Below are 25886 nucleotides of genomic sequence, written 5' to 3' on the forward strand. Positions count from 1 at the left end.
AGCAGCGCAGTAAGGACGCCACCCTGGTCTGACGGGGGCATAAGTAAACCGGTGCCGCATCGCAATTGTATAGGCGTAGGTACATATCACTTACTGTCATACACCCGAGGCTTGATGTTCGCCCATTCGGACATGGTGACTTTGAGATGAATTACTTGTATACGCCTGTCATTAAAACTATTTAATGTATGCCGTAAATTAGCCAACTCCACTGTCTTTAATCTAGTATGGTCTGCGACAGTGGTTCTCAACCTTTTTGTGCCAACAGCACACCTTGAAACACATGAAAAAACAGCGACACACCCGACTTAATATATAATATTATATATGAAAAATATTTGATTTTTTTGCAAAATAAAAAACATGACAAATCATAGACGGCATACAACTGTAGCCACAGACTAGTCATAGACACATAGTATGGCACACCTGTGTGCCGCGGCACACTGGTTAGGAAACACTGGTCTACGGTAACGTAGCTTCAAAAGTTATCGAGATATGTTGGTTTCATTAAAAATGGTGCGAACTAGCCACGCTCTCCCCTATAGAATGAATATAAACAAGGGAATGTACAGACTATTTCTATTTTTCTCGTGTTCTCTTATCTAATGACATTCAATTACTGTATTGAATTGTCAGCTATCCTCTTACAATCCCATATAACAACTTTTGGTCTTCGAAGGAATTATTAGTGAGCAGAAATTCGCCCATGTATCTGTTATCAGTCGGCACTTCAGCCAGTTATAAAGAGGTATGTCCCGTGTTTTCCTATGGCGTTCGTCACTTCCGATTCGTGCATCCTGTATTACTCAGCTATCGTAGCAGTGATCTCTCTGTTAAAATTATATTTGGAATGTGTTTAACCAGTTCTATCACATATGTGATAATGACTGGCACCAATATTGTCCTTTAACATTCAGTCGTTTCTGTTTTTACTGTAATTTCTAATCAGTTATGTTCGCCGAAATATGCAAAGATTCCCAAATAAATGGCAGTCTTTAGCATCTGGTTATTACAATCTATTTCGATAGTCTTCCCTTGTGGGATATGTTTAGCCATGTTCATCCTGTCACTTCATTACAAGTGGCACTCGAAGCATTTTGCACACGATATGTGTGCCAAGTTTAAAATTTTCCTTGTGTCTTAAATATTGGATACCAGAAGCCTATTTTTTCATGGAAAGACAACAATATTAAAGATACATTATGGGAGATTAGATAAACAGCTGGCAGTTCTCACTATAATAGTTAAAAACTAGGTAAAGTAAAGGGAATTTGCTGAAAATTTCAGTCAAATTGATCCACTCTGAACTGAGAATTTAGCGATTGAATTTTAGGCCTAGCCTTGATCATCATTACTAAGTTGGTAAGAGAAAAAACATATTCTAGGTTATCCATTTTTTAATTTAATCATCAATGAGCGTTGAGCAGCAGATCGGATTCTAATCCAGTAAATATCACAGGCTAGCGATGACATCGAGAGTTGATTATGATCTGGATAAGTTAATTAATGTCTAATTAATAATTTAGATAACATTTCAGGCCTAAAGAAAGCCCTGCAATAGTCAGATTTAGGTCTTGCATAATGCATGTTTAATGTTGATTTAAATTAACCAATAAGTTGTGTTTGCAGTATCCAAGACTGTGGATAATACTGAGTTAAAGACTTGGCTACTTTAAGTTGAACATAATATTACATTTGATACTGACTTTCATCATTTTATTTAATCACTTCATCATGTACAATACCACAATAATGTCTCATTTTATTAAATAAAAACCTATTACACATCCAGTTCCATCAACCCCTATACATTCAAATGGATCATCATTGTTATGACACAAGCCATGATAAGGTGTAGAACTTCAGATGAAAAGGCAGCAAAATTTAAATTGATTTTTTTCCAATTCTTGGGGGGTCAGAAACTTCTATTAATAACTCATCTTTCTAATTGTGTAATGGAAAAGATAACTTGTTGTTCTGTTTTTGTGCAAATACACATTTTGCAGACCATTCGAGCTTGTAACAGACGTAACATGTCCAATTAATATTTGCCCCAAATCTGCTAATAAATACTGGCCCAGTTGATTTGCAGTGTGATAATATCAAAATCTGTATTCTTGAATATAGAAATATAGCTTTGTGTCCTGTTACCCCAAGAAATCTTTCCTGGACATCTGATTTCAAAACAGTGTGAAATTTCTGAACTGATAACTCTTCTACACACTTTATTGGGCAAGATTTCATTGTTATTTAATAGAGATAGTGAAGTCATATTCAAAGGGAAATAGTTGTTGTTATAAATCTTAATTGATGTTATGTTTTGATTGTTATATTGTTTTTACTCATGAATGTACTATAAATGTATGGTTGTTATTCATTATTGATCATTGCTTGATAAAGATACCTGTAAGAGTATTGAAACGTTGCATGTAATAAACTAAGAAGTAGTAAATCCATAAAGTTGTGTTATTATGAATATTGTACCTCTACTTCTAAATGTCATTCAAGGAACAAGACAATCTATGTAATTTAATGCAATTTAATAAAGACTCATAAAGTTTCTTTAGGTTATCTTAGCTTCTTTGTGTAACGGTAGTGATGTTTGACATTATCAATTTCGTCCACCATCACATCCGTTACACATAAAACTGAAGGTCAAATGGTTATCAATCAAATTTGTGGGATTATTTCATTTTTGTTTGATCACCTGAATGTGAGGAACGACTCTTCATTTTGAGCGCAAAGCAGGTGGCTTTGGCATCTGTAATATCTTGTAATAACATAACGGACGTGATTTTGGCATAACGGACGTGACGACAACAATAGTTTAAGGACAGGGAATATCGATCATCAAAAAGGCAAATAACGGACGCGATTCTTTGGTAGAATCTCAAGTGGACAATCGAAAATGTGAACAATTTCTTCTCAGACATCTGTAGATCAACAGAAATACTTACATCATATCACAAAAGAATGCCTCTTCATTTGTAACATAAACATACGGAATTTGTAACGTCCATTACACACTTTTAAAATGATTTTTTTGAAAAATAATACGATTTTTGGAATTTTACACTTCTGATGGATAGAAACATCCCTTACCTTTATTTTAAGATACAACTTGTAGATTTCAATCCATATCTTTGGTATTCAACACCACCAAGAGGGACAAATTTAAACGCCTAAAAGGGGGAATTTATTTTTTTGTCACACAATAAATACTTTATTTGTACTATTTTGATGATGAAGTTGTGTTTATTGTCTCATTATTACATCTGACATGACCTAATTGTGGAATAATTTTGCAGAAGCTGTTTGTGACATGACTTGGTAGCCAGCAAAGGATAATTGCCTTGCAGATAAATTTGTATGTTGTAAAGATGTAAATATGCAAACAGTTATTATTAATTTTTCAGAGCCTTGGTCATCACCTGAAAGAAAAAAGTTTGAGAAATGTTTTTGTTTTTTTTTAAGTCCAAGTTTTTACTTAAGAAAACCAACACTAAATCATTTACCTTATCTGAAATTATCAACAGTTTACAGAGCTTATGTAATTCCAAGCACAAGGTCTTCCAATTCCACCAGACAACTGGACCTTGGTATTTATTTGAAAACATCTTAGAGCTTCAGACTAATGTTTGTGACTCATATAAATAGATGTAAGGTCCTTCCATGTAGGATTAACCAATTTTATTCACTGAAATAATAGACTTTGTTTAAGATTTCTGGAAACCGGTTTACATTGATAAACCTCACTAAAGTTAATATCAAATCATCACTTCAATCCAAATTCAACTCCCTTTTCACCGAATCATGCCACTCCAGTCCATTTAAAGCTTCAAAACTTAGGACCTACAGTTTATTTAAAACAGAAATCTATAAACCTGCTGAATATCTCTGTTATGTACATAACAAGAACTATAAAATAGCCATGACCGCACTCCGACTTAGTTCACACTCACTCCAAATTGAAATGGGCAGATACAAAAATGTCCCCCCAGATCTAAGAATATGCCAACAATACTCTATGCACAAAACTGAAGATGAAGCACATTTTTTACTAGAATGTTCATTGTATGAAAATTTACGTACCGTTTACATATACCCAACATTTACGGATAATTATCTACCCTATTCTCTAGAAAATCTATTTAACCCACCAAAAACAGTTTCAAAATCAGTTAGTGCTTTTGTATTTCATGCAATGAATCTAAGAACATAAATTGTGTAGCGCTACATGTACATTTTTTTTTTTCCAATTTGATTGTATCTCAGAAACTACTTGTCGGATTGATTCGATGTCTTCGTTTTTGCTGGAAAAGTGGGTGTGACTTAGAGATTAAAGCTATTTCGAACGTTCTGCGACAATGCAAAATGTCCGAAATCGTCGAATTTGTCGATTTTTGAAATATTGCCGTAATATTAACAATAATCGTGGGATTTTAAAATTGGATACATTTTGACATAGCCAGAGACAAGGCACATAGCCACGGTTCTTTAGATTTTTGATTTTCCACGAATCGTCGGAGATATTAGGCGCCAAATTTTGAAAATTTAAATTTTTACAAAAAACTTTTTTATTCATGAATATTTTAATGTGGTATTTTACCCAGGGTTAAAGAGTCATCTGATTTGACCAAAAATGGCACCATTTTTTGTCATCGTAAATTTCCTTGACCCCCATTGGCTAATTCAGTTTTTCAGTCCTGGATTAATTATTTATTGCTCGATTTGTATAAAACAAAGTTCATATGCTCCGTAATCCAAAATGTCATTTTTTTTGTTACCGGTAAAGTTACCTTTCGGCAACGGAAGTGACGTAAATTTAGCAAAAACTACAATTTTGACAGTTCGGTACCACTTTTTGAAAGCAAATATTATTTTTTTCAAATCTGTTATGACTGAAAGTGTGTGCCCTGTAAAGGCGCAGAAAACATCGGGCTCAGTTATTTTAATTTCGATTTCGTTTTCGGGTCATTTTGATTTAAAGGTGAAAAAAGGTGAAAAAATGAGCTATTTACAACCCATTCAGGCTTTTCATATTTTAAAATATTTCTTCGCAACTTTCATAAACTTGTAGCATTAATCCATATGAAGAGAATCTATCTCAAAATTAGTTTGTAAAAGAGTCAATTATTATTGGATTTTCATAAAAGTGACACCATTTGATGCATAATGTCAATTGTGACTAGTTCAACTCAATTTAACATTTTCCATGTCACCGGAAATGACGAAATTTGGGTAAAAACTGTATTTATAGCCTTAGAAACAAATAATTTATTGAAATGAGTCGTATTTGTTGTTTGTTTAATATTTTGATATTTGATTCTAATCAACTAATAGAATGAACCCATACGATCATATAGGTGTCACAAAATGGTTTCTAACTTGTTCAGTTGTAGAGAAATCGGTAATTTTCAACAGGTCACTTTTCAAGGTTTTTTGTCCATAAAAGTGTCAATTATTATTCGATTTTCATGAAATTTTCACTATGTGATACCTAATGCCATTTACGATTTCATACAAGTAATTTAAGATTTTAATTATCACCGGAAGTAACGTCATTTTGGCAAAAACTGTATTTTAGCTTTCAAAACAGATATTTTATTCAAATGAGTCTGAGTTGTTATGTTTTTAAAATTATGATATTTTATTCCCATCAACAAATAGAATAAACCCATACGATCATACAGATTCCAGAAAATGGTTTCTAACTTGTATGGTTGCAGAGGAATTGACGGTTTTCTACAAGTCACTTTTTAAAGTTTTTGGTCTAAAAAAAGTGGCAATTATTATTCAATTTACATAAAATTTTCACCATGTGATGCCTTATGCCATTTCTGATTTCATAAAACTAATTGAATATTTTCATTATCACCGGAAGTACTGTACACTTACATGTAACAAATATATAAAATGAATTGATATTGCTGGATTTGGTTGATTCGGCGTCCATTTTATTTGATGTGTGCAATGATGAGGTGGAAACCTGTTTAATGGTTTCATTGGTACCGGAAGTGACATATGTTTAGGGTAACGTGGCACCGGTGAAACCCGTCATTACTGCATCGCAGTTCTAGTCTTATCTTATTATCTTATCTTGATATTATGTCCTGTTTACATATTGACATGCTCCCTGTTCATGGCACAATTTCTTCTACAAGTACAATTGTATGTTACAAGAATTTCATATTTTATAGTGAACGTTGTTAGCAGTATCAAAAAGTTCTTTAGAATGTCTGATAAGAAGAAAATAGTTACAGCAATTTCCATTGGAGCTGGCAGTAGAGGACAGACATATTCCAGCTATGCCATTCACTTTCCACAAGAGCTACAGGTTAGACCAACAGTTTGCCTAAACCACTGGATGAAATTATTTGAAAAGACAAATAAAATTGCCAAAATATATTATTAATTTCATAATGTAGACAGTTGTGAATTTTTCCAGCCCGTAAACTTTTGTATGTCATTTGTTGATTTCAGATTAGCAAGATATTATTTTCAAGGAATATGATAATTTTGATATTATACAAATTTATGCATATTATTATACATGTACGGCAAAACTGCAAATGTAACTTTATCGTCTTTTAAGGCTACTGTCAAATTCTTTTAAATACTAAGGAGTAGGGTCGGCTGTCCAACCTCGTGGGTTTTCTCTGGGTCCTCCGGTTTCCTCCCACTGCTAAAGACCCCTACGCGCAAGCGAATTATTGAAATAAAAATTTAAAAAACCATGTTAGTCCCGAAATGACCTAGTTTGTGTCGAGTGGACGTTAAACCCCATCTCTATCTCTCTCTCTCTCTCTCTCTCTCTCTCTCTCTCTCTTTTAAATACTTGATTCTATGGAATGTAAAATGACTGACAGATAAATATCAGTGCCAGTCAGTCAAGACTAGCAAATATGACCAGAAAGAGAATCTTTATACAAAATAATTTAAAGTCATCTAATTTGATGAGGTGGGTGGGGCGTAGGATTTATTACTTGAATGTTGTGCACACTGTAAATCATTGGAATGAAGATAATGAACGTCACTGATGGGGTAAAATTCCACATGGTTCAATGGGGAAAATGTCAATCTGACAAATGTTAATACTAAATTGATTTCAAATGAGGGCTACAAAGTATTTTATCGTAATTAACAAGAATAGAAAATGTTTTGATGTCGATATGATGAATATCTGGTAAAGTATTATTTTATTTGTAATTTAATTTATGTTTTATTGCCAGATAGTTGGTGTGGCTTGCCCCGTAGAATTTCAGAGAAAACAACTTCAAGAAAAACATAAAATACCAGATGGAAATACTTTTAATGGTAGATAATTTTATTGAATACTTTGCTAAATTTGATTTTTTAATTGAAACTGTTTTGTTAGTTTTTATTTATATAAAGCTACGCTAACTTTATTTGTGATTGATTGAATTAGTGTGCATTCTATATCCTCCATAGACGTTTGGATGTGTGCATTCTATATCCTCCATAGACGTTTGGATGTTTTGTGATCAGTAATGTACAATATTAACCAGCTTCAATCATCAGATTTACAAATACATGTACAGTAGAATCTGTACGAGCAGCCACTCCTATTCAGCGACATCTCCTTGTAAGCGGTCACAATAAATTCCCCCCATAGAATTCCATTTTTCATCTCTTTAATTAAGGTCACCCCTCTTAACGCAGCCTGCGGTCACTGTTTTAGTTATAAATTTAACAAAACATCGCCCATGCATCGGCCATTGTTGAATGATACATCTGTACAACTTACACTACAACTTGGGTATAGTGTATTTATGCTGTTTTAGTGGGAGTTTCTGTATTTAATGTTTAGTTGAAACCATTGTTAGCAAATTGTTGAGTAATTGCACATACGCGCGAGTTGTTGAAATAAAATTGAACCATATGTTAGTCCTAACAGGACCTAGTTTGTATCAAGTGGAAGTTAACCCCGATTTATCTCTCTCTCTCTTTCTACTTAACAAAGCTTAAAATTCTTTGATGTTAAATTAACACTTGAAATAATGTAGAAATCAGGTGTTATAGTGTTTATAATCAATCTTTATGTTAGATTGGAGTGATGTTCTGAAAAAAGATAAATTTGCAGATTGTGTTATTATAACCACACCAGATGAGTTACACAAAGTAAGTTGTGAAACTTTTCTTAATGTTTACATTATTACAAAAATCAGTTAAAAGAAAGTTATATGTTCAATAAAGATCACTTTCTATGATCATGTAAAGTGTTTAACTACAATGCGGGCCTGACAAGGACAGCTGTCTAGTCGTTCGGATGGGACGAAAAACCGAGGTCCCGTGTACAAATTGGCATGCACGTAAAAGATCCCTTGGCAGTTGGAATTCGATATAAGAGTAGGCCGTAGCGCCGCTGCCCGGGCAAAATTTCCCTCATAGCACACTCACTGTATGGCATATGCTCGTCTTCATTAGCCCAGTTTAGGAGCAAAACAGTAGGACGTTAAACCCATTTCATTTCATTTAACTACAATGCACACTTTACACCAATATCATTCAAATTCATCCATATTCAGAGAGACATCTTCACTCAGTCACATTTATAGACCTGTCCTAAAATTGATTTTTCCATTTACATAAAACACTCTAAATTATTGGGTATGTATATTCCTCTACAATTATACACATTACATACAGGCCAGAGCATTTAAGGCTACTTCACTTTTACATTGATTCAATTTATTGTATGTGTACGTGTACCAGTATATAGAATCGCCTTGAAAATGACGTATTTTGATCGATAACAATTACACGTATGAACATTTTTTAAAAAATACCCTTTTGATTAATACACTGTCATCTTTACAATTAAGAATTAGATTATTGTTAATATGAATAAATTCTAAATTATATATATAATCTGATATTGGCAGGAACCTGCTGTGGCTTTTGCTAAAATGGGCTATAATATCTTATTAGAAAAACCAATGGCAGTAAGTATGTGATTTGATTAGTATTTTATTGCATACACTTCTTTCTTAAATGGTGGAGCAGAACAGTAGGACATTCATTTCATTTCTTAAACATCTATTATGCAAGAGCTAAATATGCCTATTGCAGGTCTTTCTGTAGGCCTGAAAAGTTATCTAAATTATTAATTAGACATTAGTTAACTTATCCAGACCATAATCAACGTTCGATGTCATCGCTAGCCTGCGATGTTTATTGGATTAGGTTCCGATTTGCTGTTTGACTTCCATTCATGATTTAATCATGAAATGGATAATCGAGACTATGTTTTTTATCGTACCGACTTTAGTAATGATGATCGAGGCTAGGCAAAAAATTCAATCGCTAAAATCTCGGTTCAGAGTGGATCAATTTGACTGAAATTTTCAGCAAATTCCCTTTACATTATCTAGTTTTTAACTATGATAGTGAGAACTGCCATCTCTTTATCTAATCTCCCATAATGTATCTTTAAATGTTGGGTTGTTATGGTAAAGGTTATGTATTTTAATCTATAGGGATGTAATATTTCAAAGAATTTAGTAAAGATTTAAACAACCTACCAGTTGACCCCTGTCTAGTTTTAAATGGTATTCTTCAAATGTCTGCTTATGGTTCTGGTTTTGTGGTTAATTCATAACAATAAATCAATGCATTTACATTTTTTGGACAATATTCATAGGCATTCCTGTCCTCCAGGGACATACACCTATGACAATATCTGATATTTTTTATGGCTTAATCCATTCTACAATATACTCAAGTCTTTAACATTTGACTATAGTTTTAACAACAGTTTGACCATATTGTTTGCAGAAGATGTTGAATGTTGATAAATTTTTCATTTCTGGTAAATATTGAATTGAAATCTGTTTTAACTGGTATTCCTTTTTGGATATTCAACTTCCACAATACTGTAGTTTACAATAGTGGTTGTATCCAGTGTTGCTATGGATTGTAGTATTTTCAGATACCGGTACCTAGTTTGTATTTTAAATTGTTGTGGTGGTGTGAAAAAACTTGTTTTAGTTTAGTATTAATGTGTATATTTTAGGTGACAGCAGAAGGCTGTAAAGAGATTGTTAAGGCAGTGAAAGATAATAATGTTATACTTGTTGTATGTCATGTTTTAAGATATATTCAATGGGCAAAGAAAATAAGAGAGATCATAGACAGTGGTGCTATAGGAGATGTTGTAAATATTCAACATACAGAACCAGTAAGTTATTTTAGATACAAATGTACATGTTTTTTATTTGCTAAGTTACCAATTTGTGTCTTGAAATTCTCCAAATACAGGTTTAAATCCCTTTTCCAATTAAAATCAAGTTATAAATAAATAGCGGTTAGCGTTCGTTTTTAACAGATTTATTGCAAATTTGAAGCATTTGGGTCATGAGCTGATGAATCCTATCAATATAATGCCATCCACAACCTTTCAATTCTGAATTACGCCCCCCCCTTCCGAAACCATCTGTTTGTGGTTGCGAGGAAAAAACCTTATCATTCCATAGTTAGTCCCCAAGCCCTTCGACTGAAAATGTTGAGATCATTTTAGAGGCTTCAGATTTTAATGGATTTCATCAAGCTTGTGAACACTATAGCAGTTTTCTTGAAGGTATACAGGGTCCTTATCAAATTTGGTCGATATCCATGTGTTCCTTTTTGTCTAAACTTGTCTAATCTCTTTACAATCTGATATTTACCCAAAATTATAGAAATGAGGTTATCTGGTTTGAATTTGAATAAAAATCTGATTTAGATTTTAAGAACAAGATTATTTTTTTTATTTTCATTTTTTTAACTATTATACTGCCAGCTCTTTATCTAATCTCCCATAATATTTTTTTAAAAGAATTATGTTTATTTCCCAACCCTGATATACAATAAATATAAAAGTAAGTGCTTGGATTATTCTCTACCAACTTCTTTTTCTGCAATTTAATCGCAGAGTCTACTACACCTTTTAGACTCTCAGTGTTCTCACAGCCGTTTGCCATTAGATCAACACATAAGAACCATTTACCACTAACTGACATTTTTGTCCTGTTGGCACCCCATGTATGTTTTTCAAGGAATCCAGTATTTTTCTAGTAAGATTGAGTGTTTCTTCTTTATAGGCCATACCCTATAAATTCATGGAAATGTATCTATGAGTATTTTTTGACAGGTTGGTTATTGGCATTTTGCTCATTCATTTGTAAGAGGAAACTGGCATAATGAAGCTAAAAGTAGCAATTCCTTACTGGCTAAATGCTGTCATGATGTGGATCTTATTAATTATTGGATGGGAGGTCGAAAATGTGAAAAAATTTCATCGTTTGGCCATTTATCCCATTTTAACTCCAGTAACAAGGTAAGCACCATTATTAATACGATCAGCACTCTCATGATAGCAGTGGAGATAGATTCCATACTATTTTGTCTACACTTCGACTGCAACATATTTAGTCTGAACAAAAAAGCATGTATGTATGGCTAGGTGAGAAAAGATATTGATTTGTTCGGGGGAGTTTGTCTTGCATGATGTTTGGGAAACTTGACAGAATATGATTGTAAAGTCAAGAATATTAAAGTCAAAGACCCTGATCATGTATTTTCAGACAATATCTAATTTTTCATGGATTCATCCATCCTAAATTGAACTCAAATTGATTATTTAATATTTAATTAAGAAATCCAAACATAAATATCAGTGATAGATAAATCTTTCATTGAATCAAATTAAAAAGAGGCTCATCAAATGATATCACCTAACACTGGCTTCATTATATAATCTGCAGAGGATGCTGAATGGTGAGAAATTTTCAATTCATCATTCGGATGTCGAACGGAATTAAACTGATATTCCTTTGACAGTTTCAATTTTCACGAATCCACCAAATGACTTTTAAGTCTTTTGGGTAACTGTGTTATGAAAATGAAATATTGATAGTTACTATGTGCTTTAGCCTCCAGGTGCAGCTAAAAGATGTCTTGATTGTCCAGGAGCTATAGAGTCTAACTGTCCTTATTCAGCTAAAAGATTTTATCTGGATCATGTTAAAATGGTGAGAAACATAATTATAAAATTGCTTGATAAATTGTACATGTACATTAATTGTTAACCTTTAAAGGACTATATTGGTGTCAGTCATTATCACCTATGTGATAGAACTGGTTAAACACGTTCCAAATAAGTGATGAGTGATAACATCACTATTGTCCTTTAAATTGTTAGTCATTTGTTGTGACTGTTGCAATGAAGAAGACTTTATACTACAGCATAGACCGTTTGAGAAGCCTCTCAAAAATCTGCCCTTTTGTACCAAACTTTTGTTTTTCAAAACAAACAATTTTTTTTAATTTAAAAATTTGTTTTCTACCTAACCATATTAATAATAATATTGAAAATAGTAACAACACCCCAATCTGATTAAAATACAAGTCTATATTTCGTTCCAGTGTTAGATGCTTTCGACGTCTTCCACTACATGAAGAGCGGACTGATTGTAGTGGGAGTGGGAGGTCACATGGATGTCATATAAGCGACTTTTCACTCTATTGTGTATGTGTATAGTACTATGGCAAACTTACAGGCATGGTTATCCAGACAGTACTATGTGATTGCGAATCCCACATGACTGGGACATTAGCATGGTCAGTAGTGTACAGTCAATCTGCACTCGGCGATCCATCTACGTCATAGTCATTATGATCACTGCCCTAGTTAGCCGCCATTTAAAACGTTCATGTGATCATTTTGGGCCGGGACTTATCGACTGGACTACAGTTTTGTGTACACAACAGAGTAAAAATAACCTGATTAAGCATGTGTTTTATGTAAACACATGTCTTTAGCAAAATGTCAACTTCTGCCAATCCGGTAAAAGCTATATATAATATGTACTAGTGGTAATATTGCAATACATTCTTTGCCATTGTAGACTGTCTTTAGAGTTTCAATCTGTTTATCTTTCAAAACAAGGTTAGATACTCCTAAATTTGTCTTCGCAAACAGAACCGCCTCTGTGAAACTACCTTTTTTATTTTCATTCAATATGACAATAGAAGAGAAATAAATACTTCTAAAAATTACTAAAAGCATACTCAGTGTTTTCGACTAAAATCGTCGATGTAGGAATTAAAATGTCGGGTAATTAGCTTAGGGCCTGTTCTCAGGCGGAGCAAGCTGTAGACAGGCAGCCTAAGTTTGGGATGGTGTACAGTCAGTTGAGTTTATTGTGTATATTTTAGGGTAATACTGGATGGCCTGTTAATATTGTAGCTGATGTCCCAGATATAGAAAGTGTAACTGAAGGTTTACGTACAGGTCCGTATGGTATCTGTGTTTATCAGAATGATAATGATGTCATGTCAAACCAGGTAGGTGATAATACTCTTTTAATAATAGAACCTCAAATAAGTTGAACAAATTGGCCCAACAATGCTACAATTCAGACATCTTTGGTAGCATGTATGGGATCTTAACAATACATGAAATTAAAAGACTTGACATTTTATTGCCAACCCAGAGCACCTTATTTTGGGTTTATTGACCGTAACGGATTAAAAAAAGGTCGTTTTCGACGACTTCGCAGGAATCCAGCCCTAAGGATTAAAATGGATTAAAATGAATTAAAAACGTAACAATGGTGTTATAGATTGTTATGATAAGAATTTCCACTTTCATAATCCCCACTGTAACTAATTAACCAACATTTTAGCTTCAGATAAGAAATAAAAAACATAACTATACTATAATATAACAAAAATTAATTTAATTTCGTCAAATAAATAAAAAACATAACTATACTATAACAAAAATTAATTTAACTTCGCCAATAAAAACAACTATAATATAACAAATATTAGTTCAATTTCGCCAAATACGACACCCTGTCTAAATACTCGACTAATGTAAATTCATCTTGCTGGTGTCTTCGTTTCAATTCCTCGAGCTGGCTTTGAATTTGAGCATATTTATATCTTTCTTTGGTGGTTCCTGTCCCCATCTCATTAATATTTTGTTCTTGTTGCAAAAATGTGATCAATTCAAAATCATTAGGGTGGGCTTTTCCAACTAGCTTCTTGACCCTTGAAGTATTACAATTCTTGGTGCTGCATTTCCAAATAGTAGTTTCATCTATTTTTCGTTTACTTACACGTTACATATAACCACCTGAGCAAAGATATCGTCCTCCGCGATTTGTAGGTACAAAGCTGAATTCAAGTTGTGCATTTGCCATTGTAGAATATTATCTGAATTTCGGATAGTGTAACAGGATTTTATATCTTTAAAAATGACATTGATTGTGTGAGTGAGCAAATAGGTGAACACTACTTGGGTGATTTGATGATATTCATCATTAGTTGTCAATTGGTGAATAAAATTCAGAGTGAACATAAATTCATAAAATCTTTAACACCGTTAATTGGGTCCTAATAACAACATGTCTCTCTTCAAACGAAAGCTGACACGTCGATATCTGCGCCTTCGCGGGAAGGATTAATTTTGGTCACGCTCTGTAACTGCGCCTTCGCGGGAATACACCTTATTTTTTACCTGGACAGACAGACAATGTTCAGCCAAAAATATACAGATTGTCTTGTCAACTTTCTATTTGGAAAGTGAGGAAAATTTTTCTATTAAGGTTGTCGGTGGACAAATAATCCATTAAAAAATATTTGAATACGAAAACAAAATCAAAATAGCTACTGTAGATCATTTCACGGCTTGGATTCAGTGAATTCTGTCAGATTAAATACAAGCCCATCAAGAGATTTTAGAGAACATTATAATTGGCTGGTTTTCACCATGTCTTTGTAAATACTGTATGGAAATGAACCAGATTCATCTTCCACAATATTGTAGATAAGTTATACTGACATAATTCTTATTCCGCTGTTATACTATAGACATAACCATTAATTGATATGTCTTATTTAGTATTTGTTTTGTATTTAAGATAGTTAATTTTCAATATGAGGGAGGGGAAACAGCTTCTTTAACAATGATGGCATTTACCAAACGTGCTTGTGATAGAAAAACTACGATTTATGGAACTAGGGTACGTATTATATATAGTCTATTAAGACAAGCTACCACAAATATTAGTAATGATTGCCAATTTCTAGATGCTGCAATTAATGTTATGACTAAAACAGGATTTGAAGATGCTGCAAAAAGCTAACATTTAAATATATTTGATAGCACTATGGTGTGGGGGAGCGGAAGGGCACACACCTCTGCTCAGCTACATAAAAAAAATTGTAAAACAACACTTTTTTTTGAGAAAAGTGTCACTGTCGTGTGCTTTATCCTTTATTATCAGATGTTGAGATGGGTTGGGCATTCAAAGTGCAAGATAATGATAGACGTATATGATATCACAATTAAGGCTTTGCATCAATGAAAATGAATCACAATGTGATCCTATTAATTCATTATAAAAATTGACGTCAAACGGGATGATGGATTTTTTTCTGTAAAAAGCTCAGTGTATATGTATGCCTATGTAAGCTATGTAAGTTGGGGATGATGATGGCATCATGCATTGTCAACTGTCGAATTCCCTTAACAAACCCCCTCCTGCAATTCTATTAATTGTCCCCCGCCTTTCGAAGAAAGCAGGGGACTATTAAAATGGGTTCGTCCGTCTGTCTGTCCGTCACACTTTTTGGAACACAATAACACTCCTTCTAATTGAGCTAGAATGTTCAAACTTGGTGTAGGTGTTTATTACATCAATGCCTTGATGGAATTCGAAGATGAGCATTTTCTGCTTAGGGTAAGCAGAGATAAGCAATTTGATTGGTTGATGCTTTGGGACACGATAAGCAATTTGATTGGTTGATGCTTTGGGACACGATAACTTTAGTTCTAATTAAGTGAGAGTGATGAAACTTGGTGTATAGTTTCATTACATCCATACCTTGACTAAGTTCGATAATGAGCATTTTCTTCTCAGGGTAAGCAGAGCGATAAGCAATTTGATTGGCCGAGACTTTGGAACACAATAACTCTCCTTCTAATTGAGCTAGAATGTTCAAACTTGGTGTAGGTGTTTATTAGGTCAATGCCTTGATGGAGTGTGAAGATGAGCATATTCTGCTTAGGGTTAAGTAAAGATAAGCAATTTGATTGGTTGATGCTTTGGGACACGATAACTTTAGTTCCAATTAAGTGAGAGTGATGAAACTTGGTGTAAAGTTTCATTACATCAATACCTTGACTAAGTTTGATGATGAGCATTTTTGCTCTGGGTAAGCAGAGCGATAAGCAGTTTGATTGGCCGATACTTTGGAACACAATAACTCTCAATCTTATTGAGCTAGAATGTACAAACTTGGTGTAGGTTTTTATGAGGTCAATGCCTTGATGAAGTGCGAAGATGAACATTTTCTGCTTAGGGTAAGCAGAGATAGCAATTTGATTGCTTGATGCTTTGGGAGTGATGAAACTTGGTGTATAGTTTCATTACATCAATACCTTGACTAAGTTCGATGATGAGAATTTTGTGCTTAGGCTAAGGAACAATAAGCATTTTGATTGGTCAAGACTTTGGAACATAACAACTCTGCTTCCAATTGAGGTAGTATGTTTAAACTTGATGTAGATGTTCGTCTTGACTGAGTTCAAGCTAAAGCTAAGCAGAGATAAGCAATTTCCTTGGTCGATGCTTTGGGACAAGATAACTTTGATTCTATCTGATAGAGAGTGATGAAATTTAGTGTACAGTTGATAATCAGTTTGATTGCTTGATACTTTTGAAAAAAATAGATATGCGATTAATTAATATGTGTCATCTATTTATATGAGGTTTTCGGCGGAGGACATCAGCCTCACTGTTGGCTTGTTCATAATAAAAATTGAAGTCAAAACAGGGTTTTGGATTTTTCTCTTTAAAAAGCTCAGAGTGCATGTATGCCTACGTAATTTGAAGACTATGATGGCATCATGCATTGTCAACTGTTAAATTTCCTTAAAAGGAACCTGGCAACCCCCGCCTGCAAAAATTCATGGATCCGCCCCTGGTGTTTCTTTGTAAATTACATTAAATATTACCTGTTTATAATTATAGGGAGAATTAAATTTTGATGATGGCAAATCAAATGTTATTGAAGTTTGTGACTTTGTTACAGGACAAACAAGTAAGATATATTTCATCAAAATGTCATCTGAGTATGGTCAAAATGGAGTGTTAGCCAAAATAGCCAGAATTCACTTTGGTCAAAACTGCCAAAAATTTGGTCAAAATTGATGTAAAAATATATCATTCGATTCATGTTAAATATTTAATATTTGTTTTGATTTTTTATGACTAATCTTCGATTAAAAGCTATGATCGTTCACCATTTTAGATGTTTTGTTTTACGGATATCACCTATAATTCTACTCTAAAATCTTTTGATATACCTATTTTTAATTTTATTGAATCCAAGCTGAAATTTTATTGTAATCTTTCTATGTCAATGTTTCAGGTCAGCACAAACCTAAGATTGAAGCAACCGTACTGAAAGGTCATGGAGGTGCCGATTTCTATTTAATGCAGTATTTTATTAAAACTGTCAGGGTAAGTAATGGGCTGAAACTGACAACTTTCCATTTGTGCAAACAATAAAAGACTGGCCATACATATTATGTTGAACAGTATCTTTAAAGTAACATTATTTCTAATGATGTAATGTCTTAGCTAGTTTAATGACCACCTCCTTTAGATTGCGAAATTCCAACTAAGACAAGTTCCTTCTTAAGTGCCGCATACAGCAATTGACACACATAATAAAGACAAAAATATAATATGGAACACAATAACTATATTAATGAAAGCAGGGTTTTGTTATGGGCTCTTTAACATTATAGTGGCTGAAACAATATTGTTAACTTTACAAATTATGGATTCTAAATTCACAATCAAGAAATTTTGTGAGTAATGCAGGTTATTTTGATACTTTAACTGATCTATAGTTTAGTAAACATGTTGGTCATTTACATTTTTCTAGGCTAAGTTGTTATTGTTTAAAATACACATGAGGGGAAAATTACCGGTTAGGGCATAAGTAACCAATCACATGATTAATTACATTTATTTGGCCAATTGAATAATTAATAGCCGAAATATAGGCATATTATGGAGTTGGACTTGGGTGCTACAATTAGACACGCATTAGATTCTTTAGAGGTCAGATACCATGTAGTCCTTAGACGACCATTTGGTGATGTAGTGGTTTTCAATAAATCTAGCCACATGAGGTGTAGAGAATGACTTTTATGTATACCATTGTTTAAACCTCTGTAACCTATGCATCCAGTGCTTGACATAAAATGTAGAAACGAATTGTTGTACTGTTGTTTCTGTTAAAGAAATTTTTTAGCATCTGATAAAAATAAATACACAAGTTGAAAGGCCTAACAGAACAGAATTACAAAAATATACGTCAGAGACAAATCTAGATGATCACAGGCTAAAAAAGTATATACAAAGTTTTTTTTATGAGTGATTTTAGTAGCCTAGGGTGTCCTCTTTCAGAATCTGCCGGGTGTACCTCGGTCACCCTTGAGCGTTTTGAGAAATTCAAGATGACGTCCAAGACTGCCGCCACATCGTGTGTTTTCATGTGTTTTGTTAAGTTTGTGTAATCATAACAATCAAATCATATTAAAATATATAAAATATGTAAATTAATTTATCTTTTATTCATAGTGGGTGGGTAATTTTAATGTGTGATAAAGTCTCCCTCTTTTGACCTTAATTCTCCTGACATTTTTACAAAAATCTCCTGACATTTTACTTGTGGCCAATCACATGTATGTACTAGGGTGACACTATTATAGATTTGGAACTAACTTTGGCTTCACATTGTGCATATGATCAATTAGCTCTGTTTATATATCAAATACAGGAAACTACAACATCTATGATAGTACATTAGGAGTTATTATAATATCTACAGTCTGATTTTAACAAGCCTAGCACTCAAGCATAATGGCTGAAACACTACATATTGTCTCTATCCCATTCTAGAACCAGAGACTGAGAGTATGTCCTAGGAACGCCGAATGATGTCTCTATCCCTGGCCTCTAAGCTGGAGAGGCTGTGGGTATGATGTTCCCCTGAACTTTGAATGATGTCTTCCCTAGGATCTCGGAATAATGTCTGATGGCAAATTTAACCTCGCTCTTTCTTATATAGAAAGTATAGATGTGTCAGCTGTTAGGGGCAGAGCAATTACCATTTTTATACGCCCACATTGAAATGTGGTCGTATATATTCGTGGCCCAATCCATCAGACTCCGTCCCACAATTGCTTGTGGACGCTATAGAGGCTAAAGTTAATATCCGATTGACTTTAAATTTATATACAGTGTTTAAGGCCATGAGACGAAGAAGCCTATTGATTTTCAAAAAATCTTATGGACGCTCTAGAGGCTGAAGTTAATATCTGATTGACTTTAAATTTATACACAGTGTTTAAGGTCATGAGACGAAGAAGCCTATTGATTTTCAGTGATTTTCGATAATTACTGCCAGAGTTATGGCCTTTGATCACTTCAAAAAATCTTGTGGACACTCTAGAGGCTAAAGTTAATATCCGATTGACTTTTAATTTATACACAGTGTTTAAGGTCATGAGACGAAGAAGCCTATTGATTTTCAGCAATTTCCGATAATTACTGCCAGAGTTATGGCCCTTGATCACTTCAAAAAATCTTGTTCACGCTCTAGATTCGAAAATTAATATCCGATTGACTTTAAATTTATACACAGTGTTTAAGGTCATGAGACGAAGAAGCCTTTTGATTTTCAGCGATTCCCGATAATTACTGCCAAAGTTATGGCCCTTGATCACTTTGAAAAATCTTGTGGACGCTCTAGAGGCGGGGGGGTTGGATGGCTGAATGGTAAGCGTGCGCGCGCTGTTTCATAAAGTCTGTCATTGAGTCAACTGGCGTGGTTTCGAATCCTCGGTTGTACGTGACAAGGTGTAGGGTCGCCTGTCCAACCTCGTGGGTTTTCTCCGGGTCCTCCGGTTTCCTTCCACTGCTAAAGACCCCTATGCGCAAGCGAATTATTGAAATAAAATTAAACCATATGGTAGTTCCGAAATGACCTAGTTTGTGTCGAGTGGACGTTAAACCCCATTTCTCTCTCTCTCGCTCTAGAGGCAAAAGTTAATATCCGATTGACTTTAAATTTATACACAGTGTTAACGGTCATGAGACAAAGAAGTCTATTCATTTTCAGCGATTTTATGATAATTACTGCCAGAGTTATGGCCCTTGATCACTTCAAAAAATCTTGTGGACGCTCTAGAGGCTAAAGTTAATATCCGATTTACTTTAAATTTATACACAGTGTTTACGGTCATGAGACAAAGAAGCCTATTTATTTTAAGCAATTTACGATAATTACTGCCAGAGTTATGGTCCTTGATCACTTTGAAAAATCTTGTGGACCCTCTAGAGGCTAAAGTTAATATCCGATTGACTTTAAATTTATACACAGTGTTTAAGGTCATGAGACAATGAAATCTATTAATTTTCAGTAATTTTCGATAATTACTGCCAGAGTTATGGCCCTTGATCACTTTGAAAAATCTTGTGGACGCTCTAGAGGCTACAGTTAATATCCGATTGACTTTGAATTTATACACAGTGTTTAAGGTCATGAGACGAAGAAGTCTATTCATTTTCAGTGATTTTCGATAATTACTGCCAGAGTTATGGCCCTTGATCACTTCCAAAAATCTTGTGAATGCTCTAGAGGCTAAAGTTAATATCCGATTGACTTTAAATTTATACACAGTGTTTGAGGTCATGAGACGAAGATTTCCGATAATTACTGCCTAAGTTATGGCCCTTGATCACTTTGAGAAATCTTGTGACGCTTTAGAGGCTAAAGTTATCATCTGATTGACTTCAGATTGATACACAGAGTTTAAGATCTTGAGACGAACAAGTATATTGATTTTCAATGATTTTTATGACTTGAACAGCTAAATCCATGATATTAAAAGTTTCATATACTAAACATTAGCATTGGGCAGAACTTTATAAAAAACAAACAAATTCTAATGTGGTTTTCTGATAATTACTTCATGAGTTGTTTCTCTTAATCAGATTTTAGTGTATTATAAATGTTTCATTACCGAAAAAAGTAAAAATATGCGACAACTCTTGTTGACTCCCCGGACGATTTAGCTGCTTATTCTATTTAATTGGACTAATCTGTGCACAAGATGACTAGACGATAGTACCCTACTATCAGCAATTGATGATAGCAGAGACTGTCTGTGAGTTAGTCTAAGAAAGTTAAAGATACATTAAGGGAGATTTTAATAGAGAGTTGGCCATTCTTGCTATAACAGTTCAAAAATAGATGATGAAAGAAGAATATATTGAAAATTTCAGTCAAATTACTTTATTTTGAACAAAGTTATCACTATTGTAATTTTTGACTAGAAATGGGAGTCAACTGTCTCTTCACCATCTCCGAGAATGGACGATCGTTTGATTGACAGGCGTTAACTCCACCTACATAATCTCGATTATCAAGTAACGTTTTCAATGGCTGTGGTTTGAGACGGGGTTGCAATTCAATTCGTATCACATTTATTTTTACTACAAATTAAAAATAAGACTTTTAATATATAGATAAGAAGCGAAAGTTTGACAGAAATGGACCAAATCAATAAGGCATAATTATAGCCGACTTCTTGTTAACCTGCTTGTACTCTTGTACTGTAACTGGTAGGCCTGCGTAACTCCCGAACAGTGATCCAATGGAGCTGCAATTCAACTGGGGTGATGTTGTTAGCTGCGATGTTTATCAATTTCTATAATTTTTCTGTAAACGCAAGTGACAAAAGAGCGTAGCCTATAATACCGACATCCAAACTCTCATTTTAACCACAACTAAACATAATATCAAGGCCATATACATGTATATCGAACTTTCAATCAAATTGACTGACATGCGGCCTCGCTTCGTACAATCTATCATTTAGCCTCGATCTAAAATTATTTCCGGGAGTATGACATCAACGTAACGGTTAATCTCCACTTACGACGCCATTTAAAAATTTAATCAATCAACAAAATCCTGTTTTAATCCAAGCCGAATCCAAGCCATCCGTGGGTCTACAGAGTTGATTTTGTGCTTTTTGTGTAAATAAAGATCTAATTTATAATTTCTGACATCTGAAGCCTAAATAAAGACTTGCAATAATCAGATTTAGCTCTTGCGTAATGCATGTTTAAATCTTGCAAAATACCTACTTAACCGATTTCTCATTGACACCCATTTGTTTAACCACTTCAATATATTAAGCAGAGCACCTTTCCTAGAACTAAAATAACCCCTATAGTATTACATTAGGTGTTTTTGACAAAACAGTTATATCCAAAGATTGGATATAAAATTTGAGACATATCATCCAATCTTTTATTAAGATAATTACATTTTAAATATTGCAAGTTGTAAGGGTTTATTTTTATTTGGTTTTGGAGAAAAGCTCATCTAAAATATGCTACTCTTTAGGTGAGCATTTTGGAATTTTTCAGTAATTTGGTGAGTGTAAAGTTTTAAATTTGTTTAGAATATGACATTAATCTAAATTTGTTACATTTTATTTTCTTGGTAAAAGTGATAACAGTACAACCTGTTTATTTTTTAAGGAGAATAAGAAAGAAGATCTAGTGACAGGTCCAGATGAAACTCTAGCCAGTCATCTGTTAGTTTTTGCTGCCGAGACCGCAAGAAAGGAAAACCGAGTCGTTTCTATTAAACCAGATGGATCATATGCTTAAAGAATAAGATATACCCATTAGGTTCTTCAATAACTAACGAGTCTGGAATGGTTCCTCAATCTTTTAATTACTGGAACCTATATCTTACATATGTATAACAAATGGTTATAATTCAAATACACACAATGAGCATCACACTTACAACACAGTGGATGACTGGTGGAGCTGTTGCTAATTAGGATGACCTAATGACTTGCCTGTCGATTATTCTTCTTCTTGTAAGGCTTAATGTGACAAAAGAATTGACTAACAATCTAATACTGTCTGGCCATAAAGGGATGGATATATTGTAACACCTCATAGGCAGATACTAAGATTATGAAAGAAAGAATTAGTGAAACGTTTCTATTTATTTTAGGTGCTTTGGTTTTAATGATCTTGCCAAGATTTTCTTTTTTTTAAAATATTTAAAATGAATATATGTCTTGCCAAACAATTCTGATTTTCATTTAAAAACAATAACAACTTCTGTTCCACCATAGTCTGTGTAATAGTACAACTGTTATTATATTAGTCTAATGTATTATATTTACCTTTGCAATTTTATAATATATACACAATTATCTTGTCATATTTGTTATTTTTCTAATGATTATATACACAATTATCTTGTTATAATTTTATTATAGTTGTTAATTTTCTGATGATTATATTTTGGAAACAAATGCATTATATATTGGTAATTTTGTGATATAATTGGGTGTAAATTAATTCTTAATTGTTACTTTTTTTTATACAAGTATATTTATTTAAAAAATTTATAAAGGTAACTACATTCAATTTTATCAGAATTAAGCTGTTAAAATTAGAAAATGAATTAGTTTGTTGTATTTTGGGTATTTGAAGGTATTTTTATATGTTTACGTTTTCATGTGGACGTATGTAGTCATCGCCCCTGTCCATCTGTGTCCGTTCACATTTGTTTCTGGACAGTCTACAGGTCACAATTTTTATATATGTCTATCTCCCAAAGATCCCAGCTCCGTTCAAAATTGCCATGTATCGGACCGTAACTTCATGAATTATGGCGCCTGATTGTACGAAAAATCACGTTTTTAGCTTGTGGACACTCTAGAGATCACAATTTTCTTCCAATTTTGATGAAACTTGAAATGTATGTTTATAACCCAAGGATTTCGGTTTCTGTCGATATTCGCACATATTGGACCGAAACTTTCTGGAATATGGCCCCTGAATATACAAAAAAATCTCATTAGTTTTTAGCCCATTCTCTGGCAAAATGTAGGCATAACTTGCATGACAACCACTTGTTTTATTAGACATTGTGTGATGTAATTGTGTTTTAAACTATTTCCATTAAAGGAGATGGTTCATGTGTTTTAGATGTATATTATTACCTGAGATAAATAATGATGACAGCTACTTAATTGCAAGAGCCTTTAGATAAATTCTAGGTACCCCCTATTCAATACTATCTGATGTATCTATATCGCCTTCGGAGTCCAAACCTGGTTATGTTTTTAATAAATTCAAGTTCTAGTTTCACCAGTGACATCCTTAAATACAATCTCTAATTTAGTGTTGCATTTGAATGGGAGCATCTAAAATGTTTTAAAAAGTTGATTCTAGTAGCTGTCATAGTTATAAAATCTATTTTTAGAATATAGAAATATGTCGACCATCTCCTTTAAGGATGTATTCGTATTATAAAATATTTTTTTATGATTAGAGATGTATTTATTCTAGGATATCTATTTATGCCTCTATAACTTAATTTTATCAGAAAATGGGGTAGATGTATTTATTCTACAAAATTTAGGATATCTATTTATGCTCCAAAAGCTAAATGTTATCAAAAAATATGCTTGTTCCAATGAATAGTGTATATTAAATGAATGGCCTCTCACTATGCTGTATATTTGGCTTGATATTAATGAAATAAGAAGGTCTGCGAATTTCCCATGTGAAACAATGGAAAAAAAGCAATGATATTAATTTTGAAATGAATCTTAAAAGGTATGTTCCCATGAGCAGGGGGCTAATAATTTAACAGAAAGTTTCACAGAAATTTACGTTTAAAGGGGCTAAATCGCTAATATTTGGGACCTAGAAATTGATACAAATGGGACCCAACCCATATAATAATGTAATATGAATGTATTTAAACTGATTTACATTCAACCGTTAGTGCTTTTACTGTAATTTCTAAATAGTTATGTTCGCAGAAATATGCCAGAAGTCTCAATCGAATGGCAATTTCTAGCGTCTGGTTATTCCAGTATACACCGATAATATTTATTGCACATACTCTCCAGATAAGAATATGGGTCACTGTTTGACATGACTTGTGCAATATGCCTAGCCTCGTTTCTCGAGTCCCTTATGACAAATAGTGCTGAAAAGCATTATGGTACACGATTTGTGTACCAATCGTAAAATGTTTATTTTGTCTTAAATATTAGATATCAGAAGTCCATCTTTGGCCGGTAAGATCATGACATCAATGTTGATTTAAATTGACAAAAAATTCATGTTTTTAGTGTCGAAGATTTTGGATGATATTGAGTTAGAGACTTGGCTACTTTAATGTCCTAACCGAATTTGTTCGTTTTTGTTTGGGCCTTTTTTTACAGCTCAATTATCTTTTTCAGATATGGATGTTTGAAATAATTCATAATTATGCTCAAATCACTACTTATTGCACTAACATTTGTTAAACTTTTAGTTGATGATTTGTTCAATATATATTTAATTAATTTTAGCATTTGGATTATAATATATTAATAAAAGTTAATGAAACAATCATTTTTATGTTTTAAGTTATTCCATGTTAACAGACAATATGAAGAGTGAAACTGATTGTCAATATTTGCAGAACTCAATGGATATCTAATACAGCAAAATTATATCAACAGTCACAGACACTTTTTTTCAAAATAAATTTCAATATGTTATATCATACAGTCACAGACACATTTTTCAGAATATAGTTCCAATATATTATCAGTTAACAAGCCTCTAACTATACAAATATGGTAAGATGGTTACCAGATGCTTGAGAAAGAGAGGTTATCTTCCCTTCAGCTGTTGTAAAACAAATTAATATTTAATTTGGCATCTTGATTATTATGACAGAGGTGGAAATTT

General features: G+C 33.3%; 1 protein-coding gene across 2 annotated transcripts in view; it reads left to right on the forward strand.

The window, feature by feature from the left end:
- The window catches only part of LOC126827661 (uncharacterized), a 32117-nt gene extending 6573 nt beyond the window's left edge, over positions 1-25544 (forward strand). For both annotated transcript variants that reach the window (XM_050557110.1, XM_050557108.2), the window contains exons 2-13: positions 6204-6340; positions 7236-7320; positions 8072-8145; positions 8910-8969; positions 10040-10204; positions 11156-11341; positions 11937-12035; positions 13222-13350; positions 14934-15035; positions 17049-17118; positions 17449-17540; positions 22647-25544. In XM_050557110.1, coding sequence (XP_050413067.1) covers positions 6239-6340; positions 7236-7320; positions 8072-8145; positions 8910-8969; positions 10040-10204; positions 11156-11341; positions 11937-12035; positions 13222-13350; positions 14934-15035; positions 17049-17118; positions 17449-17540; positions 22647-22778 — 1296 coding nt within the window. In that variant the 5' untranslated portion in view covers positions 6204-6238 and the 3' untranslated portion in view covers positions 22779-25544. The remainder of the gene's footprint in view (positions 1-6203; positions 6341-7235; positions 7321-8071; positions 8146-8909; positions 8970-10039; positions 10205-11155; positions 11342-11936; positions 12036-13221; positions 13351-14933; positions 15036-17048; positions 17119-17448; positions 17541-22646) is intronic.
- Positions 25545-25886: the final 342 nt, after the last annotated feature.

Source organism: Patella vulgata, chromosome 7 (genome assembly GCF_932274485.2).
Source record: "Patella vulgata chromosome 7, xgPatVulg1.2, whole genome shotgun sequence".
NCBI lineage: Eukaryota > Metazoa > Mollusca > Gastropoda > Patellidae > Patella > Patella vulgata.